General features: G+C 44.7%; 5 protein-coding genes across 5 annotated transcripts; 2 read left to right on the top strand and 3 right to left on the bottom strand.

Annotated features, from left to right (window-relative positions):
• Positions 1-5,106: 5,106 nt before the first annotated feature.
• Positions 5,107-6,611, bottom strand: LACBIDRAFT_317704 (uncharacterized protein; the record flags this gene model as incomplete). Its single annotated transcript, XM_001890258.1, has 18 exons — positions 5,107-5,113; positions 5,177-5,179; positions 5,237-5,307; positions 5,373-5,375; positions 5,442-5,444; positions 5,508-5,532; positions 5,576-5,647; positions 5,711-5,713; positions 5,780-5,782; positions 5,846-5,917; positions 5,984-5,986; positions 6,051-6,053; positions 6,118-6,120; positions 6,181-6,253; positions 6,320-6,322; positions 6,389-6,391; positions 6,453-6,479; positions 6,590-6,611. 18 exons carry the CDS (start codon positions 6,609-6,611, stop codon positions 5,107-5,109), a joined length of 399 nt encoding a protein of 132 aa, XP_001890293.1.
• Positions 6,612-15,107: 8,496 nt separating this feature from the next.
• LACBIDRAFT_335396 (uncharacterized protein) lies at positions 15,108-16,952 on the bottom strand (the record flags this gene model as incomplete). The annotated part of the gene is made up of 4 exons (XM_001890257.1): positions 15,108-15,125; positions 15,207-16,493; positions 16,542-16,773; positions 16,897-16,952. The coding sequence occupies 4 exons, from the start codon at positions 16,950-16,952 to the stop codon at positions 15,108-15,110; spliced, it is 1,593 nt and encodes a 530-aa protein (XP_001890292.1).
• Positions 16,953-18,161: 1,209 nt separating this feature from the next.
• LACBIDRAFT_317701 (uncharacterized protein) lies at positions 18,162-19,886 on the bottom strand (the record flags this gene model as incomplete). The annotated part of the gene is made up of 7 exons (XM_001890256.1): positions 18,162-18,890; positions 18,945-19,267; positions 19,316-19,399; positions 19,453-19,529; positions 19,583-19,592; positions 19,641-19,758; positions 19,812-19,886. 7 exons carry the CDS (start codon positions 19,884-19,886, stop codon positions 18,162-18,164), a joined length of 1,416 nt encoding a protein of 471 aa, XP_001890291.1.
• Positions 19,887-20,194: 308 nt separating this feature from the next.
• LACBIDRAFT_317700 (L-asparaginase) lies at positions 20,195-21,580 on the top strand (the record flags this gene model as incomplete). Its single annotated transcript, XM_001890267.1, has 6 exons — positions 20,195-20,367; positions 20,418-20,470; positions 20,533-20,585; positions 20,634-21,230; positions 21,286-21,421; positions 21,513-21,580. 6 exons carry the CDS (start codon positions 20,195-20,197, stop codon positions 21,578-21,580), a joined length of 1,080 nt encoding a protein of 359 aa, XP_001890302.1.
• A 1,786-nt stretch (positions 21,581-23,366) lies between these two features.
• On the top strand, positions 23,367-24,941 carry LACBIDRAFT_317699 (uncharacterized protein; the record flags this gene model as incomplete). Its single annotated transcript, XM_001890266.1, has 1 exon — positions 23,367-24,941. The coding sequence occupies one exon, from the start codon at positions 23,367-23,369 to the stop codon at positions 24,939-24,941; it is 1,575 nt and encodes a 524-aa protein (XP_001890301.1).
• Between the last annotated feature and the right edge of the window lie 1,202 nt (positions 24,942-26,143).

The following is a 26,143-nucleotide window of genomic DNA, read 5'->3' as shown; positions in this document are numbered from 1 at the left end:
GAAGCTCGTTTACATTGTATTCTGGTTGTATTTGAAGGAGCTGAAGAGATGACATCCATACGTGCTCCTATTTCCATGCTATCTCACATCCTTCCCTATTTTTTTTGCGAATTTTTATTTATTTTCATAATCATTTGGTTTCTATTATAGTTCTATGCTCGAAATATACATTACACTGTGTATCTATCAGGTAGACAGCATCTAATTTACCCAGATTTATAGTCACATCACTTTGAGAATTATGTGCCGGCTTGAGCCGGCTTTGGGTCAGCTAAAAGCCGAGCCGAGCCACTTAAGGAAATTTAGCTGGCTTACATAAGCCGGCTCTCAGCTAGCCGAGCCGCGGCAACACTACGTGGGCACGAGACAACGACGCGACGCGAGAACGTGACGACAACAATGCGACGACAACAACAACACAACGACAACGACAACGCGACAACGACAACAATGCGACGACAACGACAATGCGACGTAGGAACGAGACGACGCAATGTGGGTACCAGACGATGACGAACGTGTCGTCGTTTGTCCTGTTTGCTGATCTTGTGAGCCATTCCCCTCATTCTCTCATTTGCTGACATGGGTTTCAGGTCTCTTCCCCTCCATTGCCCATCTCTCCCTCCCTTCCTCCCCCTTTCTTATGCTGATCACAGCCCCACACCACTGCCTGTCCCTCCCTTCTTTCCTCCTCCCTTCCTTCCTCCTCCCTTCCTTCCTCCTCCCTTCCTTCCTCCCCCCTTCATTCCTCCCCCCTTCATTCCTTCCTCCCCCCTTCCTTTCTCCTCCCCCCTTCCTTTCTCCTCCCCCCTTCCTTTCTCCTCCCCCCTTCCTTTCTCCTCCCCCCTTCCTTTCTCCTCCCCCCTTTCTTTCTCCTCCCTTTCTTTCCCCCCCTTTCATTCCTCCCCCCTTCCTTCCTCCCTCCCTCCCTCCCTTATGTTGATGACAGCCCCACTCCACTCCCTGTCCCTTCCTTTCTCCCCCCTCCCCTCCTTTCTTTCTGCCCCTTCATTTAACATAGAAAATAGTAAATTAGGTATTACTTGAATATATTTTAATTTTAATATATAAATGTTATAAGAAAATGCTGATATCTATTAAGTCACAATGTGAAGTGTATATTAATGTAAATGCATCATTTCACTGGATTCCAGTTCTCCATTCCTGTGGATTCCAGTCCCATTCCTGAGGATTCCTGTGGATTCCTGAGGATTCCAGTCCCATTCCTATGGATTCCTGAGGATTCCTGAGGATTCCTGCAGGAATGGGTGGGGCACTGTAAAGTACTGCTGTAGCTTCAGGTGACAACATGTATTTCAAATTGTACTATGTATTTAGGTAGCTACTTGAAATTGGAAGACCTCATGTGTTTGCGAGGGTCACTTGGGTGCAGCCTGGATGTCTGGTTACCAACCACTCCCCCATTTCCTCCTTTGTCGCTGACTTCCACCAAGTCCAACAATGTAATTTTGCTCACTCTCAAGTCTCTACACAGCACCAGTTGACTTGCTCAAGGTGAGTGCTTTGTTATTTCATGAACAGCCTCAACACTCAATGGTATAACACTGCAATGCACATTTGTTGCAACTCTGCATCTACTACCATCAATATTTGGCACTGCTGAAAACGAATCTGTCCAACCAAAAATCAGAAAGACCAAATTTCATGAGGCAATTGGGTGACAGCAAGTGTTGGATTCTTTGTACTGCCTTTCCTCTGCTAACTCTTTGCCAATACAAAGTCTATGGGCATGAGTCTTCAATATTTCATGACCTTTTTTACATACAATCCAGTTCTTAATTATCTTCAGCTTGGACTGGTCCTGCATGCTTCTTTCACATGGGCTCAGCTACTAATTTGACATATTGTGTCATTTCAGTGATAGGCATGCTAATGTGTTCAATGTGTATGCAGATGTGCTGCTGGCTTCTTTATCTCTGGAGGTCTTTAATTAAAGTACCTCTTCTTGCTTTCTTTATCATATGGAGATCAGAAGATGTTCCAAAGAGCTTCAAATGGCCTCTTAAATATCAAGGGGGTCTCCATGATATATTACATAATGTCTTTCTTAAGCACATGCCTCTATGTGTCTTGGGTGATACAATGCATCACTTTTGATGTGTACATGGGAATCACCATACTCAACCTTATACATGGCTGCAAGTCATGCTTGATCTTTGTATGTATACTGCATAGTTGTGGTATAGTCTTTTTAGTAGTAGATCATTTTCTCATAATGTCCACATGTAGTTTATCCTCTAGAAGTCCTGGTGGTTTTATTGCAAGATAAAAAAACAAGTTTCCATTTTAAAATGGTAGTAATGCAATCTTGTACCCTGTGTTGGGTGGTTTACTCTAGAGTCTCTTTGTACTCTATTTCATGGTGGGTGAATCTTAGGTAGGTTCCAAGCATAATGTTGTGACACATACTGCTGCCAGCTCCAAAGCCTTTGTCCTACATTCAGACTTGATGCATATGCACTAGTCTACTAATCTGGGTATGTTCAAAGGCTCTCTATGTCATTACAATTGTATGTAGTGTAGTTATGGAGAAGACTTTAATGGTAAAATCATTAAATTCATATTTTATACAGGTGAAATAGTTTCATCTGTATCAATGGAAGACTGCAAGAGAGTATACTTTGACTGTATTAGAAGAGGAAAGATATATTATATGGAAGATATTGAAATATCCTCAGGGATTGCATCAGACATAGGGGAGTTTGGTGGCCCAGCCTCTGTGGCTCAATTGTTGCATTAGTCAATGGCAAGGTGGGAAAGAAGCATCCTGTTTTACACTGGCTATACACAAAACAGAGTCCAAAGAGAGGCATGACAGGCCAGAGAGCCCCTACACCATCTTCCAAGTAATCATATTGCAAGTGTTCAGCATGCAGCTCTTGCCATGAAATGTTGACCCAGCCCCTTCTCCCCCACCCCAACTGTGGTCATTAATTTACCACCTACCACTGTAGCATCTGAATGCCCACTGCCAAGACTAATCCCTCTGGAGCCAAGGGCCCATCACTTAGCTCAACAGGAAGAAGAGAAGCAAGAATGCTTACAAGGTCAGCAGGCTCACACTCCCTCGATGAGTATGTCTGTCCCTGAAGACACAGGAAAAGTTGAGGGGTGTGGAGGTAGTCATTGAGAAAGATGAGGTGATCATTCCCAGCATTCCAGCACTGCTCACGTCATCAGTGCCCATACCATCTACTCCAATGGAATGCGGCCCAGCACTCATTATGGCTGCTAGGAGCTCCTCCATCTGTCCCTCTGTTGCAAGCTCATCAGTGGAAATTATGATGGACAGTGCTTCTGATTCCTGCTTCTTGTGCTTTGAAGGATGCCATTTGACTGGTATGCTTGCTGTTCCTCGCTGTTGAGTAAAGTCATCTCATCTCATTTTGTTTGGATCAGCCAGATTTATAGAACAGTTTATGGGTCTCCTGCTTTCATATAGGTGGACAGGGGTAGTAATGATGATGTGTGTAAGCTGCATGGATATCTTATGCATCACAATATGAACAATGCCTTAGTGATCAATCATTTTGTATGCAAGGCGACCTTCAACAAAGTGGCTCAACAACACAGCCACCATTGGGAATGACCCATCTCAAAGCTTTCTTCAGGTTCAATGATCCCTATGGAAGGTCCTTCAGTCCAAACTTCACTCAGATGCTTGCCTTTGACTCTGGATGTATTCTTATAACATTGTGCCAGTATCACTCTAGAAGAGAGAGTAGAGGGGGAATTCATACTGTGGTGTCAACGAGGGGGCAACAACAGCTCATGAAGCAGCTATCCAAGCAGTAGCTATGGTCTTCAAATGTGGGGAGGCTTTTAATGCAGTTGGAATCTATGGGACATTCTAAGACATAGTACTAGTTTCTCATATCTACTTTGTATATATTTGTCTTGTTGTCAATAGTTGTGTGAACCCTATGCTAGGGTTTGCTATCATAATATACAGTCTACCTTTGCATTCTATGCCCATCAATTAGTGACTATCACCACACAAGACTCCAGTCTTGGGATCATGAACTACAACACTCTATGCTAGCTGAGCACCTCATAACTGCTCATCAATGCACAAGATAAGTGCCAACTCAAGTCAGTCACTCATTTGACTTCTCTGCAGACTCTTCTGCAAGGAGTCTTTGAACATCATTCCACAAACTAAGTGTAAGGCTGTAGATATAGAGCTGTTTACACTACCATATATGCACCAGTAGGTGAAAGAATATTCTTTCATGTCTACACCCTTTCAGTATAGCAGTTGCATATAGGGATATGACCATCTTACACTAAGTACATTGAAATCTTTCTTCTCCTCAATGTCTATATAACTTGATCATGGAGATGTCAAAGAAAATATTTGTATAAGGCATGGATCAACTACTAGGAATGGAGATATTGAATAAAAAGGAATAGAGAAAATAGATACACCTACAAAAGCTTGAGATTTTCCAAAGAAATAAGCCCATTAGAACCCAAAGAGCTCTGTATCTCTCTATATATTTTGAAAATGAGTATTGACTGAGCAGTAACAGTAATAAAGAAGCATACCCTCTAAAAATGGAAATTTTTATGACACCAAAGATTCTAATTTGATAGAAAATGGAGTTGACTTGCCCACTATAATTCTGAAATAAGTGACCTGGTCAAATGATGTGAGAAATACATACTTCCTAGCAAAAAGAATGGTTTAAAGAACAAAGTGTGGCAATGCATTGAAGACATACAAGCTATAAAACATGAGCATAATTGTATAATAGTAAACAGAAACATACAATCTGATTTTTTGTAAACACCAGAATTGTGTTTGAATGAAAGTAAATTGATGACCTACATCCTGAAAAGAACAAACATGAAGATGTCATATTGTTCTACAGGTGCTGAAATTCACTAACCAGCTTGACAGATATTGAATAGAGATTAATCACCTGATAAATAATAATGATTGAATACATGTAGATTCAAAAAGTGAAAGGTATCAAATAAAACTCACAAGATATGCAGAAGAGACCACATACTTTCTATAGATGGAAAAGATGAGCACAAGAAACAAGTGACAGAATGGATTGGGATAAGTATATAGGTGTCTCACCAGCTGTAAAAGGAAATGTCAAAAATAGATTACTAGAAAAGTATGCAGTGAAGAAAAGTGACTGACAAACTGAAAACAGTAAAAAGAAATGGTGAGTAAGAAACATAATTCATCGTCAAAACTCACATCCTGAAACAACACAGGCCACAGACTGTATCACCAATGAAGTGCAAAGTAAAAGTGGAGTGGCTCACCCTCTGAAATAAGAGAAGACAGGCCAGTATCATCAGAGGAGTGCACATGAAAGACCAGGCCAACTTACCTCCTGTAATAAGACAGGTCACATCCTCTATTACCAGCAGAGTTCACATAAAAAACAAAGGCAACCCACCTTCTGTAAAAAGAGAGGTCACAGTCTGTGTTAGCAGATCACACATTGAAAATCAGGTCAACTCACCAACTGAAACAGCACAAGCCATGGTCTGTTTCAGCAGAAGAGTCACAATATAAACTGGGCCAACCTACCTCCTGAAACCAGACAGGGCATAGTCTGTGTCACTAGAAGAGTGCACATGAAAAACTAGGCCAACCCACCTCCTGTAAAAGATTTACCATAGACTGTCACCAAAAAAGTGCACATGAAGAACCAGGCTAACTTACTTCCTGAAACAAGATGAGCCACAGTCTGTATCAACAGAAGAGTACACAACAAAAACCAGGCCAACTCACAATCTGAAAAAGGTAGGCCACAGTCTCTGTCACCAGAAGAGTGCATAAAAAACCAAGCCAACTTACATCCTAAAACAAGACAGGCCACAGTCTGTATCAACAGAAGAGTGCACATCCAAAATGAGGTCAACCCACCTGCTGAAAAAAGGGAGGCCACAGCATGTGTCTTCAGAAAAGTGCACATCAAACAACAGGCAAACTCACCTCCTAAAGCAAGGCAGATTACAGTCTGTGTCAACAGGAGTGCACCTCAAAAACCAAACCAACTCACCTCCTAAAACAAGGCAGGTCAGAGTCTGTGTCAACAGGAGTGCACCTCAAAAACCAAACCAACTCACCTCCTAAAACAAGGCAGGTCACAGTCTGTAGTCAGAGTGCACAATAAAACCAGGCCAACTCACCTCCTGACACAAGAGAGGTGGTCAAAGTCTTTATTACCAGAGGGTGCACAGCAAAAGCCAGGCAACTCACCTCCTGAAACAAGACAGGCCACAGTATGTGTCATCAGTGAAGTGCATATTGAAAACCAAATCAACCCACCTCCTAGAACAAGGCAGGTTACAGTCTGTGTCAACAGAAGAGTGCACATCAAAAAACAGGCCAACTCACCTCCTGAAACAGAGAAGGTCACAATCTGTAATCATAGTGCACAATAGAAACCAGGCCAACTCACCTCCTGATACAAGAGTGGCCAAAGTCTCTGTCACCAGATGGTGTACAGTAAAAACCAGGTCAACTTACCAACTGAAAGAAGACAGGCCACAATTTTTGTCACCAGAAGAATGTAAATTAAAAAGCAGGCCAGCTTACCAACTAAAATATAACAGGACATGGTCTGTATTAACAGATGAGTCCAGATGAAGAACCAGGCCAACTCACATGCTGAAACAAGACAGGCCACAGTCTATGTCACCCAAAGAGTACACATGAAGAACTGGGCCAACTTACCAACTTGAAGAAGACATGCCACAGTTTGTGTCACCAGAAGAATGCACATGAAAAACCAGCCCAACTCACCAACTGCAACAAGGCAGGCCACACTGTTACCAGAGGGGTGAACAATGAGAAACAGGCCAACTCACCTTCTGAAACAAGACAGACCACAGTCTACATCACCAGAGGAGTGCACATGAAAATCCAATTGAACTTACCTCCTGAAGCAAGACAGGGCACAGGGCATGTCACCAGATTGGACATCAAAACCTAGGCCAACTCACCTTCTAAAACAAGACAGGCCACAGTTTGTGTCACCAAAAGAGTGCAAATGAAAAACTAGGCCAACTTACCCTCTAAAAAGAAAGGCCATCATTTGTGTCAGCAGAAGTTGCACCTTAAAATCTAGGCCAATTCACCTTCTGAAAGAAGAAAGGCTCACAGTGTCACCAGAAGAATGCACATTAAAAACCAGGCAAACTCACCTTCTAAAACAAGACAGGCCACAGTCTGAGTCACCAGCAGAGTGTGCATTAGAAACTAGGCTAACTCACCAGCTTAAACAAGACAGGCCACACCTGTGTCACCAGAAGATGCACATAGAAACTATGCTAACTCACCTCCTGAAATAAGACAGGCCACAATATCACTGAAAGAGTCTACATTGAGAGCCAGGCCATCTCACCTCCTAGAACAAGGTATGCCACAGTCTGTGTAACCAGAAGAGTGCACATCAAAAATGAGGCCAACTCACTTTCTAAAAAAAAAATGATTGGCACATTTATCTTCAGAAGACTGCATAGTATATAAAAGGAATGCTAACTCACCATCTAGAAAAGATTGGCCCAAGTATGTGTTTTAGAAGTGTGCAAAATAAAATGCAAGAAAGCATACCTTCTGAAAGCACATGATGATCATGAGAATGGTGCACAAGAAAAGAAAAGACCAGAGAATGAGTTGCCACAGAGATAATAGTCAATAGAAGAGCCACTCACAATCTAAGATATGGTAGGTTAAGAAGAGAATTGAGTCAGAACAAAATTACTTTAGAAATTTTATAATCACTTACCCACTAAAAAATCTGTTAAAGGTATACAAACACAATGTGAACAGACCATATATTACCCTCTGGGTTTATAAACAAAACATTAACTGTATAAGAAACAGAATCAACCATTGATACTTACTTCCTGAAAGAATGGTCAGTTGATGGTAGAATGTGACATATTGTGTGAAGTAATTTCCCACAAACTAGTGACAACCATTAGTATATATATAAACTTGAACAATTTGTAGACATACATTCTGCAAGAAAAAGCAACAACAAGAATAAAACTCTGCTTTGCTTGGTAAATTTTTTGTTCTTACTTCCTGTGCTTGATCAGCAGCAATAAAATGTTATCATGTCTTAGCTTACCTTCTATACAACAGGTCAATATTTTATCTTGATATCTTTTGGTTGATGTTTATTTCCACATACCTCCTATTCACCTTACAGATTAATGTTGAGCAGTATTAGTCTCTTGTTACTTACTGTCTGTTGGTAGATATAAATCAGTGAAAATATTCTAATTTTAAACTCTCACTTCACAGAAATAATTAAATTGTTCAAATAGCTTGGTCAAATTCTTTGTAGCAAGTGACACCTGCAATGTCTTAAACATGTTAAGAGTGTGATGATGATTCAAGAATTGCAATGACTGACTTGAAACAAATCCTTCCCATCTCTCACACAGCTTAAAATTGTTGTCTTCTCAGAAGACTCAAAAGTCATCATGGTATTATACCATATTTTACCCTGAAAAGTCAGTAAATTTTCAATAAGAGTTACCAAAGAGGTTGTCATTGTTTCATCAACTTGTGATTCTTGCATCTGAAATCCTAAAAGAATATGGTGTGGCCAATTCAAGCAAGCATAGCTAGCTACTTCATCCTCAAAAAAGTCTTTTGAAGGGTAGTTTTCTAGATGCTTCAAGCAGTGTATGGCCAGATGAAGGTGTCGTAGAGGAGGATCAATGAAATATTGCTTTGATCGTGATTTGACCATCAAAAAATCCTGGAGAGATGTGTGATAGAGCATAATAGGCTCATTATCATCTCCAGGAATTTTGATAATGGACTGTACTTGTAATAGCTCACAAATCACCTCCTCATGCTGGAGAGAGAGGAGGGAGCTGAGAAAAGAGATAGATTTGTTGTGTTTCAGAACCATGATTGTTCCAAGAATCTGACAGAAGTCTGCTGTCCAGGACACAGAAGAGAGGACTTGTTCATGGAGTGAATCTAGGCCATTAACTCCTGATGCCAGAAGTTTTTGCAAGGCCTTGTGTGGCATGTGGTCTCCACCAACACATTGGATCAATGTAGTGGCAAATACAAATGAATCACTAGCCTTGTCAAGAAGTGCAGCAAGATCTTCAGCTGATGGCCAGGGCTTTGGTATTTTCCGCATGATTCGCCAATTTTGGTCATAGATGTGACCAAACTCCCTTTGAAAATATACTTTGATGTCCTGACAAGTATCATAACCCTGTAGCTCCAGATAGTGCAAAAACCAAGCTTCAGAACTATCAAATTTTCTTCGAATATGTTCCTCTACCCTGCTGGTGAGGAGAATCTGGAAAGGAAGATGACCCCCTGAAGATGCATTGAGCAAGACATCAATGAAGTCTGCCATCTCAGCTTTATCATCACATTCATCAAGAGCATCAATAACAACAACAGAGCTATAGGAGACTTGTGAAGTGTTGAAATGGATTGGCTCTATGACAAGCCTTTGAAGTTGGTAAGCCATAGAGACAGTCAGCAGGGTTGGCTCAGACTCAAGAGCACGTTCAATAAATGGCTTTGCACCAGGAACAGTGAGAGAGATCTGATGTGCAAGAGTAGGGATCAAACGAGATATGTGACTCCGTTCGCCAGTACCTCGAAAAAAGAAGAAGCTCCCTAGAAGGCGACCCTTTGCGGCGTAGTGCTCAGCGATGGTCTGAGCCACTGCTGACTTGCCATAGCCTGCTGGTCCTGTGAGCCAGCAGATAGCAGCTTGATTGTCAGGCCCGTTAAACCACTGGTCAATCTGAGCAATGACCTCTAGGCGGGTTCCAGGTTCACATCGAGCAACGGGGCCCGCGCGAGTATGGCTTGCGTTGCTGACAGGCCTAAGCAAGTCCCGAAGACCTAGATGCAATGAACAATTTGAGTTGGAAAATTTATAAAAAACTGACATACCTGTGGGAGGCGGGTCCAGAGAGCCATGAAGAACGATGTCGCGGCCGGCATTTATGATCTGTGTGGCTCCAGATATGGTGGTTCCGATGGCGTTTTGCAGCAATGCGGGTAATGATGAAGATTCCATCAGTGGAATGATGTCGTAATATGAAGGCTAGGAAAACTTGAATGGCTAAAGACGTCGATAGGTCGGGCTGTTGTCGTGGTCGATGAAGAAGAGGAGTTGTGAGAATTCGTTGTCGGAATCCTAATCGGGCGGCGAAACTCCTTTGCTTGCTCTCAAGTACCAGCGTAGACCAATGTCAACTCGCACTACCAAACCAACTCTTGCGACCAGACCCCACGAGATCGCACTTTCCCACCGGCTCACTCAAGAACCGAATATCAAATTCGACGTCTCGGCTGCGGCGAGCATTCTGGGTCGAAATCCAACATGGGTCGGGAACGAGTTTGTTTGAACAAGATCACAATCTCTGTAAGACTTTCTAGTTCCTCACCACTATAACTCTCTGAATCGTATCTAACAGTTTGAATAGCAGCCCACTTCTCAGGCGGAAAACAAGGACCATAACTCGAGGTCGACCCTCTAACGACCAAAAACGAATCTTGCGAAATGAAATGAAACGAAACGATGGGCGAGAAGCCTAATCAAAATCGAGCACCAACAGAGAATCTCTGCCATCGACATTCACCCCACTCCCCGTTCACAGCGGTCCAAAACCAGCCCCATCTCACCTCTCCCTACTCCTCTCGTTGAGATCTTCCTCTTTCTCTAATGCAAAACACGCCTGGAAGACGAAGTACCATCCATAACTACCCTCCACCCCCATCTCCATACTCATTCAATCCTCAACGTTCAACGTCCACCTCTTCCTCCATCAGCATTCCTCCAGCAATGGTTCACCCCTTCCCTTCCCTAAACCCGCCTCGGCCCTATCTCCCCTGTCATATACCCCAACGTCCTCTGCAGACACCTTCCTTTCCCTGGCATGCGTTTCTCAGACAGACGCCAGATCCCTTTGTTAGCCCTCTTTTCGCAGGATTGAAAGGTCAACGAGCCTCAGAATTGTATGGCTTTTGTTTGGAAATGCCGCGGATGGGAATGGAGAGTCACTGTCGCGTGGCCGATGCTATCACCCCTTCTCAGAACCTTTCGAGCTAGAGTTGAACCGCAATGCGAACGGCTGGAATAACTTCCGATCCAAGCATTGGGAGGCGACATTTGGCTTCTTTTACCCTCCTCAAGTTCGAGCTCGATGCCGAAGTTGAATTTGACGATCGTACAACCATGCGAGGAACGTGGACGAAGACGGTGTCGGCGAGGGTTGAGGTCTTTTTTGGTGGTGGGACGATGGGTACTCTCAGGAGTAGTAAAGAGGCGAGCCCAAAGCTTCCGTGGACGTCTTTGCCCCCACGGATGGATAGCAATCCTTCAAGCTCGGCAGATCGTGCCAGTAAAGTCTCTCCTGCCACAATCCATGCCAACCCGTCTCCCCTTCTCCTCCCATTCACGCTGCCTCATCCACGACGCCCTACGAGTGCTGTATAACAGTAGTTCTCGGATCTTGCTCAATTTATCGTCGACTTGTTTCCATCGTCCCCAGGTACCTCTGCCCTGGTCATACCAGCACCTTGTCAGTCGTTTTGCTGGGACATACGCCCACGAGAATGCCGACATGTAGCTCTACAAACTCTCTTGTCCAAGATTCGCCGTCCATCTGCTCTCTCGATATCCAAGGAAGCTTCTCCTGCCTTAAGTCGCGGAAAAGGTGTGCACTCTCCGTACCCTACCTTTTAACTGCCTTTCATGACTCAATCGAAGGTGTAGCAGCTCACTACGTCCACCTTGCGAAAGGTTCTCACAATTTCGAACAACTCTTTCACCCTATTCCACCGCAACCATAGCCCATTTTGATGGGGCTGGTTTCTGCGCGCAGTTCAAGATGCTGATTGGGCTGAAGTCTCGACAATGAACTTTGCTGGGAGGCTGAGCTTCGTCGAGATCTTCCCGTCAATGTCTAATTCTATAGGTGAGGACCGTAATTTGAAGACACTTTCCCCACTTAGAGGTGTGAATTTCCTGTATATCTTTTGACTCGCCTGGATGGCTCATTCCATTCTCCTTTTCTCATAGTATCCAGGCGACATCTTCGCTGATTCTTCCTCCCTCTTTCCCTTAACAGGGCACCTCAACACTATCACCAACACCGTCATCCACCAAGTATCTACAAACGACTCTCTCGCAGCACCACTTTGAACTCTCTTCCAAACAGACACACCTTCATGATTCCAGGCACCCATACAACACCCTCCCGGTTCTCTGAAGAGGAGGAAGCTGGACTGGTAGCTACCACTTACATCATGTACTCCTGAGCTGTACCATAGAAGTTCCTGCTTAGCTACCGTGAATGAAATGAAATGAATTTTCATTCATTCACGGCACCTGTTTCATTCTAGATAATTTATTCTGTTTCATTCATTCCTGGCGACTGTTTCATTTTTTTCTTTCATTCCACCAGGGCAACTGTTTCATTCCTTGCTTCATTCTTCTCAGGTGCCTATTTCATTGTTAGAGCTGGGAAAATGATTATGTAATTGATACAAAATATTTAAGTGCCTTATTTGGCAACAGCATGCCTATCTCATTGTGTATTTGAGCCTCAAATGCAAAAGTACCCCCATATGGCCTCCCACACCACTGCAGTAGGGCACAACACATATCAGGCATAATTGTATATTATTTCCTTATTTAGATGTGTGTTAAAACATCGAAATTGTTGCCTGAAAGAATGAAACAAAAATGAAATAACTGCCTGGAAAGAATGAAATGAAAATTCCATGGCAATGAATGAATGAAAAAAATGAAACAGTTGCCAGGAATGAATGAAACGAAAGAATAAAGCAAAAAATGAAACAGTTGCCATGGTGGAATGAAATTAAAAAAATGAAAGAGTCGCCAGGCATGAATGAAACAGAATAAATTGCATTCTTGTCAGTAGAAATGAAGAAAAAATTGAGATGAAATGAAATGAAACAAAAAGTATTTCATTCTCGACGGCAATGAATGAGAATGACTTGGAATGAAACAGGTGCCGTGAATGAATGAAAATTCATTTCATTTCATTCACGGTAGTTAAGCAGGAACTTCTATGGTACATGCCAGGTTTTACATGATGTAAATGGCAGCTACTAGTGGAAGCTGCCGATATGCCATACGGTGCTTATACCGTGGATGGTGGAGGAGAGGGATAATGTGTGGCATGTTTATGGGGTATAGAGGTCTTGGGTTAGGTGCATGTAAGGAAGGATCAAGATGCTTGTTGTCCCCAAACACACCTACCCTTGTGTCCCACTTTCGCCTTCTTTTCAGTCTGGAGAGTTGTGCTATGAAACCGGAAATAGCGAGGGCAAATTGGCCCCAGCCTTGCGAGTTCTCTTAGTCTGATCCTCTCCCCTCCCAACATTCATCGCCAACTCTTTTAGCCTGGAACCTCTCATCGGCCATACTCAAAGCCACTCCATCATTGCTCGCCCTTGTGTTGTCAAGGTCTTGATGTTTCGTTAGCGTTGATCATGGCGATGCTTATAGGAGAGCTCACTGGCCACTGAACAGAAAGGTCGTGGCGGTTATTGAGGGTCCTTCACCTGTATTGTGGAGGCTTTTCAAGTAAGGCTACTTTCATTCCTATCATGGCGGTAGCTAACGACTCTACAGCACACACACAGCTGACTCTCATACCGTAATCCCTCTATGTTTTGAACCAACTTTCCTCGGGAGGAGACTACGAGTCCTCATCCGACGCTTTCACAACGTTAACCTCAAGTCGAGGCTTGCGAACATAAGCCCTTCCACTTACTTCCCTCATGTCAACGACGGATGCCAACAACATAACCTCTTCAACCCCCTCACATAAGACCCCCTTTGCTTGCCGTGGCGCTGCTTACCTTTGTTGTCGTGACTTCGGCCGATTTCAAGAAGAAGTCGCATGTCTATGGGGCATCAAAAACTCCGTCTTCGCCCTGGACATCAGACGACGAGCCTCTTACCTTCCACAGTCCAATATTCAACCCCTGCGGAGCGGCCATCAGGCTGTTCATTTTGAAATGCAATGGCTTCTCATAGATGTCCCCGGTCAATTACGGCCCTCCACCTGCTTTAAGCCATTCGAACTCGCTCCTTTGCCAGTCACCCCTTTGTTCTGCAAAGCCAAGTGCATGAAGCACCTTCCAAAGTAACCAACACCACCCATTCCTAGGCGCACCCTCGTCAGCTCTTCCGCTGTCATAACTTCCTCCTCTTCCCCGCGCCATCCCTTCCCCACCTTCCCCTCTTTCTCCTACTCCTACTCCCATGTCCCACATACGCTGTCAAGTAGACCACCTCCAATGTCTTGCATTACAGCAGAATGTGTTTGAGACAGCCAGTCTTCGATGATCCTCCTCTCCTTGTATGAGGAAGCTTTCAACGTGTACTTGCAGGACGTGGATTGATAGATGGACATCACAATTCATGAGAAACGCGATTAAAGAGGCGTGGCGATGTTGAGGGTTTTACTTGGTCTGGATACTTTCAGGAAGACGATCTCAAATGCTCCGTGGACATCCATGTCCCCACGAATGGATATCAATCCCTCAAGCTCAGCAGATTGTACCCGTAGAGTCTCTCCTACTACAATCCATGCCAATCCATCTCTCCCCTCACTCATCCTGCTTCCGCGGATATGGGCTGAGACATCATTCGAGCCGCAAGTCGGACGTTATTATTATTGGTTTACGGCAATGCTTGGGAATGGAGTGAGGAGAAGGGGAGTGTTACGCCTACGATTACCAGTGATGCGGGGATGATACTGCGTTGAGTAGCAGTAGCAATCAATGGGCTGACTCGGAGGACGAAGCTCCTTTTGAATCTATATTCCTCGGCTCATAATAGATTCGCAGTCTACGAGTCGAATACTTGAAAGACCTGCACTCAAATCCATCAATCCCATCTACTCAAGTGACAGATCTATCAGCCATATTCCATTCAAACTTTTATTGAATATTTTGTACCGTTAAGGTTTATTCGATCTTGAGGAGGAACTCGAGACTGAAATTCACTAATTTTTGTATGACTTTACTTAATCATATGCATGACATTCTCTCACAGAATCTCCTTATTTTCGTTTATTCAAACATTGCAATTCTCCTAAATATATATAAAATGAGTGTTTATTGCTGAAAAGCAAGGGAAAAGACGGCGTGTACTCTTCATGCTTTCATTGCACACCTTTATAGTCTCCCCCCTGACAGCCTGGTATGAGAGCAAAATACTCTCAATTTGTGTCCAGTTGGAATCTGGATCATGTTGCAAGCCTTCCACCGCATAACCTCGTAATTGTTCAAGACGAGGGTAAAGCTTATCAATGAATCGAGCTATGCTGATCATATCTACAACCGTCCACTTCCCCAGGCGGCTACCGATGATGAGGCGTTCAAGGGAGTGGTTTGGTGGACGATCAGGAGGGGATGGAACTTCGAGTAGGTTGACAAAAAATTGCAACTCCTTGAGTACGGGGCAGGTTGTCACAAACCATGTCAAGTGACTGAGTGTTATCTTTCCATAGTAAGGGTCCTCACTTCCATCAACGGGAAGGTGCAGACAAGTTAAGTTCCTCCAAGCAGAGTTGACTCCCTGCCAAATCGTCAATGTGTTGAGATCGCTAGAGGAGGCCTCTAAGTGAAAGCCCGTGACTTTGAGGACCTGTAGCTTCAAATGTACAAGGGGTACAAGTACGCTCAAAGGTGTATCAAAATTACCTCCTAGGCTATTCACGATCCGGATGATTTTCAAAGATTTCAGAGCTGCCACGGCCTCCATGCAAGCGGTCATATCCGCTTCCCACTGAGGAGTTTTACAGATGCTGAAGTCTATAATGCGGAGAGGAGCTTTCACCATGAATTGTAAGATGATCGAGAGGGGACGGGCAGAACCCTTGCATTGAAAAACTTGAAGGCTCTGGAAAGGGGGACCTTTGCTTTTGACAATTTTAGCATCAGAGTTATCCAGGGTAATACGTGGACACCCTTGGAAGTCCATAACAAGTATCACTAGACGTGAAAGATTCGAGAAGGTCCTCACGATGTAAGGATCAAAGGAGACGTCTCGCAAAATGAGTCTCAGCGATGTCAGGTTATGAATGTTTACGATCGCTGCCAATGAAGAGCTTGTACAACACCCCTCGAGACGGAGATACTGTAAATGAGTCGATGTTCCCGCTGCGGAGGAGATGAAGGATTCAATGAAGGTCGCATCCGTGACATTGCTGATGAAAAGTTGCTGGAGTGTCGGTACCTGCAGGAAGAAGAGGGAAGACAAATTCAAAGTGTCGCCCTTGAAGGAAAGAATGTAGACGTTGCACAAAGCAGGAAAAAATGGACGCAGTCGGAGGTTTGAAATTTGAACATATGTGTATCCCGCGATATTCGGCCAACCAGGATCAAGCCTCACAACAAACGATCTAACTTTCTGAGAGTAGTAGTCAAAGCGCCGCCAGTGTACCTGTCCCCTGATCGCCTGGATAACGGATTATCAAACTAGGTAAAATCGGCGGACAAGGCTTACATACAATCCATCGATTTCCTCAAAAGAAGGAATAAGGTTTAAAAGAGGCATAAACGAGTCCATGATGCGCCACAGGCAGTCTGATGCTGGTTCGAAGAATGCGCTACAGGTGAGTGCGGCTGACTTCAGGTTTTTCCTGATCTGACGACCATCATTCATTTCACCGTTGATACCTAGCTCCAAGCCAAAAGCCTCGAAGATCGCACTAAGGACATCCCTGTTCTTTAAGATTCTAGAAATCGGGGTGCGTTGGTTATCTTCAATGTCATTTCCGTTGGCTCCCATCGATAACGATGCACTGAATCGAGTTAGAAATGAGACTTCCCGAATCTTGACAGCTGAACAAGTGTCTTACCTCTCCGCCTCACTGGGTCGAGGTTTGACAGATTTGAGAGGTGTAACGACCGACATTAGCAAATTGAGTCGTAAGTCCTGGATGTTGAGAATCAGGACTGATTATCAGGCGCTTGACTTGCTCAGTTGAGGTGATGGAGTGGTAATGGGTGGTCGGCGGCATTCGGATCCTTATTCCGGTGGACCAAGAGATTCCCATCTGGAGTGGTAGGGAGAGAGAGGGTTCGAATTTCTGCAAGATCTCATCGCACCATGGTATTGGTCTTGCTCGTCGCGGCAAATATGATATTTGGAGTAAGAGAGAAGCCTCAAAAGCAACCGCAATCCTGGATTCAATTATAAAGCGAGTTAGTAGATCTCACTTATCTGGCCCAAATGCGATGAAAATTTTAAGACCGGATGAATTTCTGAGTAACAGGGGAGAACTCTGTCATCGAGGGACCTCGGATTTTAGCATGGAGGACCGCGATTGGAACCGCGGGAAACCAAATGTGTGGCGATCCGGATCATAGGTTCTGTCAAGGATCGAGACTTCTGTCAAAGCAAAATAAGCCTCTCTACACGCCATGAGGTGATGGGCATAAAAAAAGATAAGCATGTCAGCGCCAGTGTTTTTTTTAACCTATGTGCTTATGTTTCCTATCGTTGATTTGAGTGGAAAACGAGATAATGTAGATCATATTTCTTACATAGTCCTTCTGAACAACTGAACCAACGATTGCCGTTTGATGAGTGGAACTCACGTGCCATAGGAGCTATGGGGGCACCTAAAATAAGTTAACCCTCGTTTCAGGCATGACTTCCAGCTGAATGCAAAACTTTAGACACCCCCGAGAAATTTCTTCACTCCGCCTGGCTTTGTGCAAACAACCATTTGAGGAAGGAAGCAGGCACGAATGACGCAAGTCCTCCACCAACTCGGGGTGTATGTAATGTAATGGAGTGCTCCACACTCCAATCGAGGTTGCGATGGTACGGACTTGAACCAAATGTGGTTGTTTGCACAAAGCGAGGCGGACACCAGAAATTTTTGGGAGGTGTCTAGGGTTTTGCATTTAGCTGTCAGTGTCCAATCGTTCTCTTGATCATGACCAATTTTAAATTAGACGCTAGGTGCACATTGAAAATAGAGGGTTCAAAGTAACCGAGGGACAAGTTTGCAAATGTTAAAAATCCAAGAGCCAGAAATTCAACACCCTGCTCGAAAAAAAAAGACTGAGGATTCAACAATCAAGAAAAAGCAAATATGATCACCTACAACCAATGCTATCGTGTTTTCTTTCCTTCTGTCGCTTGACCGGCTGCATTCTCAACAGAGAGGATAACAGCGACAGGAGATCCCGACAGAAGAGCACAATCATGGGTATTCCATCCGAGAGCCCGCATTTTGTTGACAAAATCCGGAATCAGTTCCACAACTTTCTGATGGGTCTCCTCAAGAACCCCCAGTGCATCAAGGACACCAGAGGCATCCCTTTGCGAAGAAATAGCCCGACACAATTCCGCAGCGTGAATCCACGCTTTCAGTTGATCCTCAGTATTGTACCCCTCTTTGAGGCAAATATGTAGGCGAAGGAAGCCTTCAACGGAAGGGGATTCCGGTCGGAGCAGGCAGCGACGATCGAACCACAGTAGATATCGTTCCTCCTTGAACAACTCAAGTAGCTGCGGAGGTATAGGTCCGCTAAGTATCTCCGAAAACGAAGAGCCAATAGTACAGCGGCCCATAAGGACACCGCTTCTAGGATCCCTAAATGCACCTGGACGTTCAAATATACGTTCCAAACTCGCCACTTCATCAGGTGTTGGGGCACGACCTGGTTGTGTGCGCATATAGGCAGACCAAGCAAGCCAAGTCCTTTGTCCATTCAATGTGCGCAGGACCAGACCCCGCACACCAATATAATTGATGGTGAGATGGAGTCCGACAAGAACAAGGAGAGTTGTGTAAATTGTCCATGGCGTCGTCAAATGGGGCACAATGAGCGTACCAAGCTATGAAAGGAGAAGTAAAACAGGCAGTAAATTTCCGTCAATGTATAAATGTACCAGCATACCGAGCAAGGCAAGGACAGTCTCTTTGCTGGCGTCCTTTGCATTAAGATCGCCTACGTCGCCCGTACCTTTGAGCGGTGTAGCGAAATGCAAGCTGATAGACGCCTTGGAGCCGCCCGCTGAGATGGCGCAAAGAGATCTGAACAATGCGCTGAGGCATAATGCTGCAACTCGCAGACCAGGAAAGAAAAGCGTGTCGAGACGAGGTGAAATTGTGTCCAGAATTACGGCGGCGTCGTTGAGCATGTCAGCAAGGAGTCGGTATTTCTTCACATCGGGTGCTAGTGAAGAACCCAATATGTGGGCCGCGACAATGGCTGTGTGCAAGGATTAGTGAAGATGTAGGATAACATTGCGAAACGGACTTGTTAAACGGCTGAAAACGTCTTGCAGGACAGTGAGAAGTAGTGCATTCGTTGCTGTCGCAGATGGATCTCCAACTCCGAATCCTTGTTGGGACTGAGTTAGTTTAGTAAATGCGAATTTAAGCTTGAAGAAACACCTTCAAGGATCGCCCTAGATGATAGAAGTCCCACCAAAGAATTGCAGAACGCTTGTAAGGCATTCAATATTTGATAGCTAGAGCGAAATTTTCATAAGCAAAACGGCGTACTCTGCAAGGAAAGTCAGACCGAAGGTAATCTGGCAACAGGCCGTCAGATAACAGATTGTGTGACGCTTATTGCTTACCTGGAGACACGGAATCGGGGTAACCAGCGGGAAGGAACACTTTGGATATGAGATCAAGGACGCGTCTATGGCCCCTCAACCGATTGGAATGTGCGTCAAGAACCTCTCCTCGTGTTGCCTACGTATCGTCAGTCAAGATTCTGTTGAATGCTTGGACGTGTGAAGCTGAACCTTGCCGTTCTTGATCCTCGTTTCTATCTTCCTGTTTGTATCGTCCCGCTCTACGATGAGGCTGGTGAATTCCATCCTTGAGGCTTCGAAAATCACAAGTTGTAGGTCCAATGAAAACCACGTAGTGTTATCTGGCGAACATATTTTAAAACTCCGTCAAGCTCCGCCATAAACCACAATGAGCAGCAGGTGGCCTTGCAACCGAAAAACCGCCATGTCAGGTAGGAAAGAACGCCATTAGTGTAGCGTGCTAACAAAATCAGCTGGACTCTAGCAGAAAGTCTGCTGCTCTTATTTCCCCCCTACCCGGAAGTCGGCACGGTCGAAGGTCCGGTCGTTCCAGACTCGCAACTGGCTTGACCATCCCCACTCATCATACGTCCATGTCAACCGACAAAACACCCTTACTTCCCTCTCAAACATCGAGAAAATCTTATACTCTGGTTATTCATGGAGGAGCTGGGACAATGTCAAAGGCTGGCTCTACAAAGGAGCAGCAGATGCTCTATAAAGCTGGCCTTGCGAAAGCTTTGCACGCAGTCAGTATCCTCTATAAGCTCAGTCACTTCTTTTCTTAGATAATTTAAAGTGATACGATGTTCTAAGTCAAGACGGGGAGGCTATGGACGCCGTGGTCGCCGCCGTGACAGTGCTGGAAGGTCTGCCCACTTTCTGAAATGGGCCTAATTTTCTCCCTCTGACCTAACGTTCACAACGAAAGACAACCCATTATTCAACGCTGGTAAAGGCGCCGTTTTTAACGTTGCCGGAAAGGTAAGCCTCCTCAATGTGACCAACCCGAAGCGTGTTCATGTCTTGAAGAACGAACTAGAAGCCTCCCTCATGCTTTCAAAACCCCCAGCATCTCACCCTGAAATACCCTCATCCCGACGCGGTCTTGGCTTAACTCTGTTGACCAGCACTAAGAACCCATCTCATCTTGTCCGTGCATTGTACCTATCTCCATCACTCGCTCCTCATGCCTTCCTTTCTGGAGAAACCGCTGAGGAAATTGGAGAATCTCTCGGCGAAATTCTCGTTGACCCTTCATACTTCTACACTGACCATAGATGGAGACAACATCGGCGCGGGCTGGGGCTCCCCGAAGACCTCCCGCCTGACATACCAGAGCCAGGACCAACTTTTTTGAGTCCACTCGATCAGTTACCAACTGGTACAGTCGGTGCTGTAGCTCTCGATATCCGGGGATGCATCGCATCTTTAACCTCTACCGGCGGGCGCACCAACAAACTGGTTGGTCGTATCGGTGATACACCCTTGATGGGTGCAGGCTTTTGGGCTGAAGAATGGAACGACAACTCGGGCTGGGTCCGACGATGCTGGAATAAGTTCAGAGGATACCAGGGTAGGCGCGCTGTTGGTGTATCGGGCACCGGGGATGGAGATGTAGGCGTTCAAGTATTCCCCGAACTTTTTTCTCTTCTCATAGTGAAAACAGTATTTCATCAGGCAGGCTACGGCGTCAACCATCGCACACCGCGTGCGCTTTCTCAAGCAGTCGCTTGCGGTGGCTTGTGCTAGCGCTGTGAAGGACCTTGCCAAAGACGGCGGGATTGGAGGCGTTATCGCGCTTGATAATAGAGGCAATGGTGAGTTTCTTTTGTGGATTGTGTTGTAAAATGTCGTTGAACATTTTTACTTCTGTCGCAATGCCATTGAATTGCCCTGGGATGTACCAAGGCATAATCAGAGAAGATGGTGTCTCAAAAACGGCCATTTTTCATGACGATGTCCTTGAAAAATCTTGATTTTCAGGATTAGCTGAGGATCAGACTTAAATACATACTATGTTTCGAAGAATGGGACCATCGGACATGCCAACTTCACATAAACGGTCTAGTAGAGTTGAGAAAAATTTCCGAGGCGGGTACCTCCCACATTTTTATTTTCCATTGCGAGGAAAGGTTGATAACGGAAAATATATATTCGGAATGGGCAATGTGCAGATTTAAGTATGTAGAAAGAGATGATGACAAATACAGCCTTTCAACCTGTACAACCACATCAAACGCGCACCTTTCGTGCAACGCCTCTCCTCATCCCTCCGGGACGCGTAGAACTCGTTATAGAGTCTACTTACATCTTACTTTTCATTATCTGCTCGGCCCATCCATCAAGGCTACATTTACGACAAAATGGCTCCCATTCCAAGCGGTAATACGTTCTCTCCTGAGATGTAATAGAACCAAAGGAATCACCGAGTCAACCCCAGCCAATAGGCAACATGCCCCTCATATTCCCCCAAGTCGCATGATTTTACAGAGGAAAGAGAAGGTACGCTTGGTCACCTTTCCGATTCTTTGCTCAAACTGACAGTTCAGTTTTTTTAGAATTCCTCTGGGACAGCGAAATGACTCGACATAACGCAGTTGAAGCAACCATTACAGCGCTTTTTCGTTGCGATTGCTGCGATGAAACAAGGACGACGAGTGGTACCTACCACTTTTATGATAAAACCTGGGCATTTGCCTGCACAGTCTTTTCAATCCCCCCAAGTGAAATATGAAATGAAATGCCTAGGCTATTTCATTCTTGCTTTGCAGCTATTTCATTCCTACCCACCACATTTTTCATTTCTCCTTGGCAATGAAATGCATTTCATTCTTTTGCCTGTGCTTTTTCATAACTTTTTCATTCTTTGCCAACTTTATTTCTTTTCTTTTCATTCTTTGCCAGTATCATTTCATTCTTTTGCCTGCGCTTTTTCATAATTTTTTTTTCATTCTTTGCCAGTCCTATTTCATTCCATTGCCTGCACCTTTTCATAACTTATTATTTCATTGTTTGCCATGTTTAAGGTTAGGGTTGCACTTAAAAAAAATGAAACTCATTTCATTGCTTCTCTAAGCCTTTTCATAACTAGACACATTATTTGTTTGTAAATAATAAACATATGTATTCTCAAATTATTAGCTATAGTTTGACCTAATCAACCCCTGGCTTGTGATCTTTACATTTGTTTGTATTTGAGGCCATAATCTAATTTAATTGAGCAATAAACATGTAAATTGAGGCAACTAAAAGATCACATGTCTTATATTTTGATCCCATCATAACCAAACAAATACATAAGTTATGAAAAAGCACAGGCAAATGAATGAAATAAGACTGACAAAGAATGAAAAAAATTATGAAAAAGCGCAGGCAAAAGAATGAAATGATACTGGCAAAGCGCAGGCAAAAGAATGAAATGATACTGGCAAAGAATGAAAAGAAAAGAAATAAAGTTGGCAAAGAATGAAAAAGTTATGAAAAAGCACAGGCAAAAGAATGAAATGCATTTCATTGCCAAGGAGAAATGAAAAATGTGGTGGGTAGGAATGAAATAGCTGCAAAGCAAGAATGAAATAGCCTAGGCATTTCATTTCATATTTCACTTGGGGGGATTGAAAAGACTGTGCAGGCAAATGCCCAGGTTTTATCATAAAAGTGGTAGGCACTAGTGGGACGACTGAGTTCGTTTTTGGCAATGGGGAGAGGGAAGAATGCGTGGACGGTTTGAGGTGGTCTTGCACGCATATAGGCAGAGATGGGATGGGACTCGACGACGATATCTCTACTCAAAACGGCCTTCTCTCTGCGACCTGCCCCTCGTCCACCTACCACAACTACCAGCCATGTTCCATCCCCCGACTCACGTTCACGGACGTTTCTTACAAATTCCCGCACCCACCCATTCCAACTCCCTCTTCCCTTTGTTCTTGCGCCTCTCCCACCTCATCCGCCTCGTCTTCAGATTCGAGCCCGTGTTCGCGGTTCAGCACATTGCCACCTACACCGTCAACGTCAGACGACGAGTTCGCGCTCCCGTCTCCGCGGTTCAATCCCCGCCGAGCAGCCATTAAGCCACTTGTTATCGCCAAGCACAATGGCTCCCCGTCAATGTCTCCGTCTCCGTCTCCATTCAACGATAGCGAATGCCCCATTTCCGCAACCATTCAAAATTTCAATGGAACGGCCCATCCCACTTTCCCCATCAAAGAGTCGTTCTACGAATCCGATGAAGGCGAATCCGATTCAGAGTGGTACAACAAAGAATTCTCTAAAATCCTCACCCTCCCCTCTTCTCCCACCACACATCAAAAGCCGTCACGCCCCGAATCGATGTTCGTACCTCATCACTCGGTTCGTTATTCCAAGCCGCTCCTTCTTACACCATGTACCACTTCCCCAGTTTCCCCTGCCTTTTCTTCCAAGCGACAAAGTAGGAGAAGCTTCATTCCGAATTACCCATCACCACCCATCCCAACTCTCATCCGCACCTCTTCTGCATCTTCTTCTACATCTTCTTCAAGCAAGATGAACCATATCTCATCACCCTTCCCTACCTCACCTAAATCGTTCCACTCCCGTGCACCATACACCCCCGCCTCATCATCATCTCGCAGACCACCGCCACGTTCCAGCATACCGGCAGATTGTGGCTACTTCGAGACGGACGATCAGGGTTCGGTGTTCTCACTTTCGCTATACGAGGATGATATAGAGATGGACATGGACTTGAGGAGTGCCTGTTCATTTTCGTCTGAATCGGACGACTTTCGGTTCGATGTGGAGATGGATTTGCACGTCGAAGGGGAAGAGGGGGCTGATGAATATCCCCCTTCGCTCCCTTCAAGCCCCAACAGCGCCGACTTGGACATCGCCACCTCTTTTGAACACACTCCCACCTCCTCACCCTCGCCCAGCCCGATGTTAAAATCGAAATGGTCCTCTTCGACGATCGGTTCGATTCGGGAGGAACATGAACGGAGGGGACCTTCTGCGAAGTTGAGGTTGTACTTTGGGGGGGGGGGGGGGGGTGCTGGGAAGAGGGGGAGTAAGAACTCTTCCAATAAGGTGGTGCCGCAGACGCCGAAGAGTCCTGCTTCTTCCACGATGACGAAGAGTTCTAGCCCCCGTGGATATGGATATGGGCATGGCCGTCACTCGAGCTGTGAATCGGACGTTATGATCATTGGGTACGGGCATGGGCATGGAGTGAGGAGACGGGGGAGTGTTACGCCTACAGTTAGTGATGCAGGGAGCGATGATAGTGCGTTGAGTTGCGCTAGCAGTGGGTTGAGGAGGAAACCTATTCCTTTGATGCTTCTCTCTGGGTCGGCTTGATTGTCGGTCCTCTTTTCTTTTCTTTCCTTGTTTTCTTTGCTTGTTTTTGTTGCTGAACTCCAATTCGCAAATTAACTAACCTCTATTTGTTCTTTTGTTTCACTAATGACTCTTCCCTTCTCTCATAAACCACTCCAATGACTGTTAGCATATATGTTACCCACCATCATCATCTACAGTGTCTTGCATAATGCTTTGCAGCACGAATTTTTTCAAAACTTATTTGATTATATTTGTAGTGGTCACAACCAAGGCCCACTTTTGAGTTTCTGCCTCAAACTCTAATCCCAAAACGGGAAGCCGCCTATTTTTAGCAAGAAACCAAACAAACCCAGCTGTGGCCTGCCAAGGTTCTGACTCGATGATGACTACAGGAGTTTGCCAGCCTCATCCATGTACAATTCCCCTCGTAAAGGTATTTTCTGTCTTTCCTATATACATTACTGTTACTAACAAGCATTCTTTCAGGCACAGAGGCAATTATACAGCGAACTGACATACTTGCTCCTCCCAACAAGAACCCGCCACCTTCAATATGAGAACATCAGCCTGCCCTACCATTGCGCAACTTTTATAATGAAGTATTTGGAAGGACGACAGAGCACAAGCAACATTTTGCCTTAGTGGTGGGTTGCGAGCGGTGAGCCTGAGAAGCGTTGAGCGAAGGGAAGTGGCTCTTGGAACACTGAAGTGAAGGGTGAGATTTAGTAGGGCAGTTGAATGCACAACTGCAGGTGTGTTCTCCATTAGCTTCCAAGATCAATGTTCCAAGGTGGTGTCGATGGCCCTTGTATTGTTATTAAAGATACATCCTGTTACTGTACATCATGTCTACAGTAGCTGCAATATAAGTCCTGCATGAAAATGTTGTCCCTCTTCTCTTTTTTCAGACACACTGCAAGGAAACATAATAGCTTGTATTCCAATAAAATCAATGCCAAGCCACAGGACTTTGACAGGATTGCTGAGGCTGGCATGTTTCTAAAAATAAGGTGATTTCCCTTTTTGGGATTAAAGTTTGAGGCAGAAAGTGAACAACTACCAAGGCCCAACGAAATGATCCCTGTCCGGAATAGGAGGGAATAGGCCTCAGTGTGACATATTAGGCTTTAGGTCCAGTGTCAAGAACACAGCCAAATACAATTTTAAGAAATTCATGCTGCAAAGCATTATGCAAGGCACTGTATCTCATCTGTTCACGT

Source organism: Laccaria bicolor, genomic scaffold (genome assembly GCF_000143565.1).
Source record: "Laccaria bicolor S238N-H82 LACBIscaffold_85 genomic scaffold, whole genome shotgun sequence".
Classification (NCBI taxonomy): domain Eukaryota; kingdom Fungi; phylum Basidiomycota; class Agaricomycetes; order Agaricales; family Hydnangiaceae; genus Laccaria; species Laccaria bicolor.
Note: the sequence above shows the minus strand (reverse complement) of the source record. Positions and strands in the feature narration are given on the sequence as shown.